Below are 9,657 nucleotides of genomic sequence, written 5' to 3'. Positions count from 1 at the left end.
CTTTCAAAATCAATATATTTTTCAGAAATTTCAATTCCATATGTATAAACAATCTGCTATGCACAACGGAAAATTGTTTTATAATTTATTAATAAATAATTAATAAACATGTACCCTATTAAAATAAAAAATACATACACATTAAAAGAAAACTAATAGTAAGAGTGCACACCTGTTAATGCACAATGTCTGAATTAATTATCAGGCAGTTTTTGTATCATGAAGAACCAGCTCTGTATTTCTGTTAGTTCTTTATTAGAAGTGAAAGTCATGTATTAAAAGATTCAGTTATAGACACATATTGTAATCACCAGCCTCTTGAATATTTCTGGTTTGTATATTAAACTGATCATTTGAGTGGAAAAGATGCAGGTCTCTGTCAAAGCCATGCCTTGACTCAGCTTAAATGTTTGCTCAAAGGTAGCACAGAAAACACAGAAATGTAAGGAACTTAGAATCAACCTTAAATTCGTTTTGCTTTTGAAAAACATCAAAGAGAATCCCAAACGTACCCAACTGTGCATGACTTTACCCACAAAACCAGCATTTACAGAGTCAGAGGAGAAAACATTAATCATTTACTCACATCATCTACAAATACCGGCTAACTGTCACAGTTGATTACGCCACGTAAAGTTTGTATATGAATCTTGAGCCCCAGATGTTGAGTTCTAGATGAGTTTCTGGAGTGCACATCTAAAGCTGCTGCTTCCTATCTTGTGACTGTATTTTATTTTGAGAAACACATGCTAAATGGGTACAAGCAAGATAATTAAGCTGATTAAGTGGAACATCAAGTTGTGTGAAGTCTCTGATGATATATGTTTTTCTTTTGATTTACTCCTGTTTTGAAAACCGCCTGTGGTCTTGGGATGAAGGGTGGAATTGTGTGGCTTTGTCATTGGAGGGTGTATTGTTGTTTTCCCCATCATTTTTAACCTACGGTAGACTCATGCTGCTTATTCACTTCAAACCACCATTCAGCAAATGTGGTGTATGTTTAACTCCAATGCCCGTTGATAAATATTCATCAACTAATCATGTTGAAATACCTTTGCCATAAAGTGAACAGGGCACTAAATAAGCCCAGTTTAACTAATTTAGATATTGAGCTAACATTTATATATTTTGTTCCTTGAACATTCAAATCAACGAGCTCAACTCAGCTTAGAACCCATGAGAGAGCAAAACCACAAATGCTTTTAAATAAACGTAAATAAAATTAGGCAGAAAGGACTTAAAGATCAACTGATCTGATCATCCGAAAAGGAATTTCCAATGCCCCTAAAAGATTAGATAATTGTTCGCTGAATTAATAAAAAAAACTAGGCCATCCAATGAGTTCTACCTTCAGTTTCTAGAATCCTGCACACCAAAGTGAGGGAAGCGCTTGCATACTAAGATTTAGTAATGTTATTGGGTTACACCCGCATTGGATCTGTAGCACATGTAAGATGAAATTTTCCAATATGTCTAAAAGATCTATTTCAGTATGCCATTTCTGTTGATCAAATTGTGTACACTGTAATGTGAGATGAATAATAAGGTGATATTGAAGCCCCGTTTCCTTTAGGCACGGTCTTCCAACATCACTGAAACAAAAGGCAGATATGCCTGACTTTTTTTTTCTTTGCATCTTATTTGAGACTCCAGTCTAAGTCAGTGACTCAAGATCTGATTTGTCTTGAAGCAACTCTCTCATTGTATTCATTAAAATGCAAAACTGATTGACTGACAGCATCTAAAAAAATAAAAGAAAGAAAAAAAAGAGTAAGAGAGCTATAAGCCAAATGAGTGTTTGAAATTTTTAATGCGAAAGTCAAACTTGTACATGATTCATCTTCATTACCAAACCATTAATTTGCTCCTCCTCCTCCTCCTCTTCTTCTTAATCATCATAGCAAATGCAATTAGTTCATTATGTACTTACAGGAAGGGAGCAGTCAAAAAAAGCAAAAAATGAGACAGTCCCCTAAGATGAGAAAACAATGAAAAAGAAAAGAAAAACAGTTTTTCATCTGATTTTTTTTTCTTTTTTTCGAGTGCAGATTTGAACCTTAAGCATGCCATCTTCTCTTAGGGGTTTCCAGACAGTCTTTCTACAGTGTAGGTTTTCTGTACAAGGCGAGGATAAAACAGCAAGAGAAGACAAGATAAAAGAGTTTTTATAAAAGTCTTTGCTTGTGGATAACAGATCTGAGTCCGCTCTGTTTTTCCTCTGTGTTTTCCAGTAGTCTAAAACATATTCAGGTTTAAACGTGCAGTATAAAAAAAAATGGACACACCCACACAGTTCCATATATACAGCAAGTTTTGTGAAATCCAGATCGGATGGGGTTTGAAAAGTATCATCATGTAACTGCCACAAAACAGTAGTCTGAAGACAAAAGCGCTTCTTAGACAACTCCTGTTTTTTTTCTTTTCTTAAAAGGTATCCCGAGTGTTTTACTTTGCAGTAGGGACCCTCGTACACCTCGTTCCAGGAGTCCACTTTGCAATGTAAAGTCTCTACAAACAGAGTCTCCAAAGCTTTCACATTTTTTTTGGTTCTTCTTTAGCGCAGTCCATCAAGAACAGAGCTCTTTAAATCAGCAATACTGGAGGCGGGGGGTGTTGGAGGTAATGAAGGCTGGGGATTAAATAGGTACGTCATTGGGCTCAAAACTCCAGATTGTGCACAGAGTAGTAAAGTCTGAAGTATATACAATTTTACAAGGAGCTTAAGTAGAACATCTAAAATCCCTCTTAAAAAGGTAAGATGTCTTTGCACACCTGAGTTTGCTGCTGTTCATTTTTTAATCTTGTCTCGTTGTCTAGTCTGATCCAAAACAACCAGATAAAAAAACATAGGAGACAGACTTACTGGCAGTTTCCACCAGAGTTACATTCGCCCATTCAGACATTAATGAGATCAGTGTAGATCGAGGGAGGAGAGGAGAGGAGAAAGGAAACTCATTAAGACCACAGGGACGACCTAACCCTATTATCCCTATCACGCCATGGAGCCACACACACACACACACACACGCCGACACGCACACACGCTCCGATGATGGGAATTAAGAAGCGTTGGCCTCGATCCACACCCACTCCTCTGTACTACGCAGCCGAGTGTGTCGGAGAGGCTGCCGCAGTAGATGACGGGTAGGCCGGGACATGAAGGAGTCTGTTATTGGCACAGCAGCATGGGCGTGTTCAGGTCAGAACTTCGCTCTCCCGCCGCACAACATGCTCATTCCACCCTCTGGCACACCCTTCCTCTCAACTCTGAAAACACTGAGAGAAAAGGCCCAAACAAATTTACCCAACTGCAGCTCAGTCCCTCCATCCGCCATCATTATCTCCACTACCCCCTTTGTAAGCGCAGTCATTTAGCACAGATGTATTCAAACAGTCGTGCTGCCAAAAAAATAATAAGCACAAACTTTTTCTTAAAAAAAAAAAAAGAAAAAGAAATATTTTCTGTCATGCAGTTTCTTTTGCTTTCCTTAATATACCTTACAGGAATTGCAGAGACGTGGTTCTTTTACATGAGTCCTACTTACACTATGCGGAATATCGCTAACTCCAACGGTTTCTAAAGTTACTTTAAGAGTAGATGCCATTGGAATTCTCTTTAATCTTGGCTTGCGCATCAGTCAGAGAAAGAGAGAGATGGGTAATTATTTAAATACGTTTCATGTTTAAATACTGGCTGGAGAGGAGCAGGCAAAACGCTACAGCTAGTTTGATGAGGCAAAGCATAGGAAAAAGAAAAAAGACGTGGAGGAAAGCACAAACACACATGAACTGAGCGTTTCACAAAATCTCAGTTTGTTTCTTTCGAATGATCTTGATTTGTGTACGTTTGTGTCTCTTACATGATTTTACTGCATGGAAGTGAATGCAGGTTATTATAGACTTTACCTTAAAACTTTTCACCCTATGTGAGCTCTACAAATGCTCTGCATGAGCTTGAGAGTACATGCTAATGTGTGTACACTATGTGTTTGCAACTGCATGCTTGCATGTGTATATATATTCATATATAAATATGTGTGTGTATGTGTAGATGCAAAATGAAGTTGGCACCTATGTCTACTCTGAAACTACGGAGAGCAGCAGAAAGAGAACACTGCTGCTTGATCAAATGCACACATACACTATATACATACAGAGTGGGAGTGAAGGGAAAATCATAAACATACGTCTTCACACGTGGCAGAATACTCTGGCACTAGAAACACGCAATGAGAACCATGTACTGTGAGTAGTTACATTTGATCGCTGTATAAAAAAAGTCTTGTCTTGCTCTGATTTTCTGCTCACACTATAAGAATCTCAGGGGGCTGGTTAATACCCCTCACCTCTGTTATGATACATTTAGTTACAGTGCATAACAAACCTATTCATACTCACTGGACCTTTCCACATTTTATCACCTTACAACCTCAAACCTCAATAGGTTCTTTTAAGATCTTATGTTATAGACCAACCAAAAGTAATGCATAGGTGTGAATCAGAAGGAGAATAATATGTATGTGGTTTTCAACATGTTTTACATATAAAAATCTAAAACTGTCGCATTTGTAGAAACCGTTATTCTAATGCCCCTAAATAAAATCTAGTGCAAACAATTGATTTCAAATGTCACCTTATTAGTCCGTCTGTGTGGTATTCACTGTTAGCAGAATGTTCTGGTATTGATGTGAAAAGCCGTTTTTGCAGATTCTCTATTGGATTTATGTCTAGACATTGACTGGCCTCAGTTCTTACTTAGAAGTACGGCAAATGGCGAATTCATTCTTTTTCATCTGGAGAAACTTCAATTAGCTGAACTTAATTATCATTTTACTCAGATGTGGCAACAATAGTAAAACTCGTTTTTCCCAGACTGCATAGGAATATGGTTTGGTCAAAACTATTCCATTGTAACTCTGATTGTCTGCTTAGATTTGTGGTTTTATACTTGAAAGTGAACCTCAGCACCAAACTCAATGTCCTCCAACCTATAACAGGTTTTCTTCCTGGATTTCACTCTATCAGCTCAACCCATTTTTATCAGCTATGGCCAGTTTCTCTGTTTCTGCTGAAGAGACGCATCCCACAGCAAGATGCTTCCATAATGGTGTGTTCAGGAAGATGGAGTGTTTTAAAGTAGACCAAAACGTCTGATCAGATTTATATTTTTGAAATTGTATATCAATCCTTCTACTTTACATTTACCTGCTACTTAATAATGGATTATCACAAAAAAAAAAAAATCCAATAAAATACATATAAGAATGGAGTTGTAACAGAACGGAGTAAAGATCAAGGAGTATGAACATTTTTGCAAGGCACTGTAAAGCATAGGAAAGTTTGATTACTTTGAATTAGATCAAGTCATTGCGAAAACACATTTTCTTCTTGTCTATTTTTTTTTTTCCACAGGAGGAAACTTCAGTTGTCTCCCAGCTGGGTCAGACCAGATGAGTCCATTTCTGGCCTGATGAAGCTTTAGTTTGTGTAGATGCACCAGACTTTTAGAGTATCAGAGTTCACATAGGCTTCTTCACATAAATACATATACGGTCGAAGGGTCAGGCATGCATTGGATTTAGTAAAAAAAAAACAAATAAACAGAAGAAAAGATTGTTTTCCTCCACGTAGACACACACAGTCATTGCCTGTTAGGTAGCTTTCAGCAGTTATAAAAAAAGTGTTTTTGGAAAGAGTTCCCAGTCCGAGACCTGATCAATCACTTGCTTAAGTTTAAGTGCTGATAATTGTTAGTACGAGTCTTGAAGTTACAGTTTGATTTTAGCTTTTTGAAAGCATCCATTTGTCATTTTTCACATCTTCAAAGGCTGAGAAGACCAACCACACCGATGACTTGTCAGTGCAGCTTGGAACCTCTTTTAATTTTTTTAACACACAAATGTAGGAGTTTCATGAGGATTGCACCACCTACAGGTTGTTACAGATAGACTTCTCGGCGTGACAACGTGAGGCATGAGGTTGTCTTGTAGTCCCCTCCAGTCCGCGCCAGTGGTATGACCTCTGGTGGGTTTTGGCCCTCGCCTGCCTCCTCCTCAGGCTGGCGCCTCCCAAGGCCCGCACCGCTGAACGTGTCGTAGGATGCGGAAGTCATTTTGCGGTTAAGAAGATTCCGGTTGTGGTCGCCCATGTTTCTGTTGCGGTCTCCACGGCCCAGGGTGCCGAGGGGGTCCCCGTTGGCTAGGGGTAGCCTTTGACCTTCTCCTCCGACCACGACTCCAGGCTCTGAGCTCCCTGCGCTGCCGGCACTCTCGCTGTCGCTTTCACGGTCGTTGCCACGGAGATTGTTGTTGTCGTCACCTGGAGCAAAGGTAGAGAGGCGTGGAGGGTCGCTACCGTGCCGCTGCCTTTGCCGTGGCGAAGGGCGGACAGGCATCCAGCATGTGTCAGAGTGGCCGAACTCATCGCACTCCCTGGTGCACTTTCCAGTTAGTGCTACGTCTGGAAGCTGTCTAGCATCTGGAAACAGGAAGTGGATAACAATGGGTAAAAAAAACCCATTAAATATTTCCCTTTGCTAACCCAAATTAACAAAACAAGTTGACAACCAAATGGAAACTGCTGCAGAAAGTGAGTTTACAACTGAAAAACAGATAAAAGAAAACAACTGACAAAAACAAAGAAAAAGATTAGACTGAGACTATTACGGAGGGGAGCCTGAAAGGAAGAAAATATGCTGTCTAAGCAGAATGCAAATTGCTGACTTCTGAGGAATGTTAAAAAAGGGAGAAAGCGGCTGCGATCAGCACTACATGAAAGGTGAAAGGTGAGGTCAGATAAAGCAACCATCAGAGCCTTGGGGAATGTAATTATCAGCTTTCTGAATGGTAAAATCTACACTTCTATACGTGTAATGTGAAGGTTACACATTTCGAATCCCATGCGAACCCACATCCTATATAAAAGATCAACGAGGACACTGGTGACTGGAAGCAGATTTTCTCAAAGGAAGGAAAGGTTGTGGATTTTTAAACCACACATTTTTACAGCGGTCCTTCACACCCGTGTCAAAATGTGAAACTTCTGTGGTGTAAAAAAAAATAGCTCATGAGAGATCACTTCACCTTTTAATGTGACATCCAGTATAATCCTACTGAGTAATAGGGTAAAAGATGGACAATTTTAAAAAGGCATAAACCCTTAAACTAATTCTTAGTTTTATGCAACTGATCCAACTTTGACTATTATTGATTTATCTGGAAGAAGGGCTGGAAAACATTTCTGCAAAATGAAATATACAGGTCTGACTACAGTATTCTAAAATTGCGTCAAAGACTGTGTTAGCGTCTCAAGAAAAACGTACTGAAATGTTTGGCCTACAATCTTAAAAGGCATTTTTGGTGGAAAAACACCATACTGACTCTGAAGTAAAGTGGGGACAGCATCATGATCTGTGCTTACTTTTCTGAAGTTTTTTTATTAAGGTGGATAAAATCATGAGCAGTTCCAAATATGAGACAGGTTTAACCCCAAACCTTCAGTTGTGCTAGAAAGCAGAAGATGAAGAGGGATTTTATTTTTCATCATCAGACCAAATGAAAGCAAACATCCAAATCAACAAAAAAATATTTCAAAAATATGAGAAGAAAACTGTGAAGTCACCTTCAGAGGTCTGTGGACAACAGAGGTCCTCACAATCCCACTGATTTGGAGAATCGCAGCAACCAGGTTCTTGCAAGTATTTTATTTGACTTTTTTTTTCTTAAGAAGCAAGTTGGTTTCACAGGATGAGTCACACTGAAGGTGCAAAGGTTTCATTTTCTACACCAGGAATTTTTAAAGGGTGTGTACTTTTGAGACTCATTGTGTATAAAGAAACTGAGTAACACGGACACAAAACTTCCTCATTTGGTATTCACGGCTGATTGTTGATTTTGAAGGGGTTTTTTGTTGTTTATTTGTCGCGTAATTAAATAAAACACACTTGAAACTAAACATGAGATAGTGGGCATCCTTTTAGCCAGCCACTCTAGCTAAATAAGGCAGAATGGGCCATTCAGGAGAACGTTCGGGAATTAAAGTATATGGGTTTTAGTGACAATAAAAAAGATGCTCCAGCAAAGGTGTTTTTTACATTAACAGGGGTATTATTAATTAAAATGAAAATATTTCAGAAACATTATTTTTTAAACCAATAAATTCTGATTATTACATAGGTTTTCAACACCGCAGTGTGAATACACTTGCTAATTACGTGGCACTGTGGTTGTATTTCTATATATTCTCAGTTATATTTGGATGGTTCATCATTATGTAAGCAACAAAAGGTCTCCTATCTTCCTCCCATCCGCTATATGCTATTGAGCTGCTGCGCTCACTAGAGAGAGTGCAGTCATTGCAACTTTAACTGCGTAGATTCAGCTGCACCTATATTTGGAGAGCTCCTATATATTTATCATTACGTAATGCAATAACACAATCTCTTGTCTTCTTGCAGCAAACTGGTACTTCATTTTTGTGAGCCACTTTATTGGGTAAAACACAGCAGAGAGGTTAAATGTTGCAGCTAAAAGGGCTCCAGTGGCAAGAACGTGCTGGACAATACTTCATTTCACAGTAAAAGAGAAGTGCTGGTTAATCTGAGCGTATGTTTATCCCTGACAGAAAGAAACAGTTAAACAAAGCACTTATGGGTGATTTTAGCAATGGTTTACTAAATTGCACCACATAATACGGACACTGGCTGTCATTTTGTGTTAAAGTAACAGCTGTTTTATATGGTTTGGCTGAAAATGTGCAGTACTCTTATCGCTATAGAAATGGATATAAATGCTATCAAATTCTGTTTTTGGTTTTTCTCCAGGCAGCAGCTTTAATGATGCACACATATTGTGATGTGTTTTCAAACTATAAATTGGATTTGCATAGCTTGGGATTTGTTCTTTATTGAGACTGCAAGGAAAACATTTTAAAACAATTAAATTAATTTAAACATTCAATGATCCATTACTGCTTATCTGGGGTCACAGTAAAAGAGAAGTGCTGGTTAATCTGAGCGTCTGGTTAACCTGACAACCTTGGTCAGGTTGTAGGGGCCGCAGCCTGAGCAGCCTGAGGCCCCTGGGCCTGCTCCTCCAGGAGATTCCCAAGGCTTTTCCAGGCCAGCCAAGAAACATGTTTTGTTTGAGACAATATTTAAATTGAGTTTTTGCACTCTGACTGAGTGTTAAATATAACTGACAATTTTCAACAAATGCACATGGTGTCTTGCAAAAGTATTCACTCCCTCTGAACTTCAAAGTCAACATTTCGTCTGTCAATGTATTTTATTTTGCTTGGCCAACACAAACATGTGAATAATTGTGGAGTGGGTTATAAAAGTTTTTTATGGTTTTCAGGGGTTTTATATTAAAAGTCTGAAACGTGTTGTCAGCATTATATTAAGTGCCCTTTTTTCTGTTACCTAATAAAAAAAAATCACCTTTAAACATTGCTGGATATTGTTGAAAGAACAGAACATTGCTTAGGATTGAACATAACTCATGCAGTGAGCAGAACAGATATGTAGGGAAAGATCTGGTGAAAACCAAAACAAAACTTTGTGGTCTATTAAAGCCCTATGTCTGGAAACACTGGACATCAGCCTGTAGTCCCTTCCACCAAACGTGGTGGTGGCAACCTCTTGTTATTTTAAGCAGG

The 9,657-nt window shown here is 38.6% G+C and overlaps 1 protein-coding gene across 2 annotated transcripts in view; it reads right to left on the bottom strand.

Annotated features, from left to right (window-relative positions):
• Window positions 1-1,791: 1,791 nt before the first annotated feature.
• LOC102220538 (protocadherin-7-like) overlaps window positions 1,792-9,657 on the bottom strand; it is a 57,760-nt gene continuing 49,894 nt past the window's right edge. The window contains exon 6 of one of the 2 annotated variants that reach the window (XM_023333846.1): window positions 1,792-3,276. In XM_023333846.1, coding sequence (XP_023189614.1) covers window positions 3,233-3,276 — 44 coding nt within the window. In that variant the 3' untranslated portion in view covers window positions 1,792-3,232. Of the gene's footprint in view, window positions 6,478-9,657 lie in introns of both variants that reach the window. The other variant, XM_014471008.2, reaches the window with a different exon arrangement.

This window comes from Xiphophorus maculatus, chromosome 5, assembly GCF_002775205.1.
Source record: "Xiphophorus maculatus strain JP 163 A chromosome 5, X_maculatus-5.0-male, whole genome shotgun sequence".
Lineage (NCBI taxonomy): Eukaryota > Metazoa > Chordata > Actinopteri > Cyprinodontiformes > Poeciliidae > Xiphophorus > Xiphophorus maculatus.
Note: the sequence above shows the minus strand (reverse complement) of the source record. Positions and strands in the feature narration are given on the sequence as shown.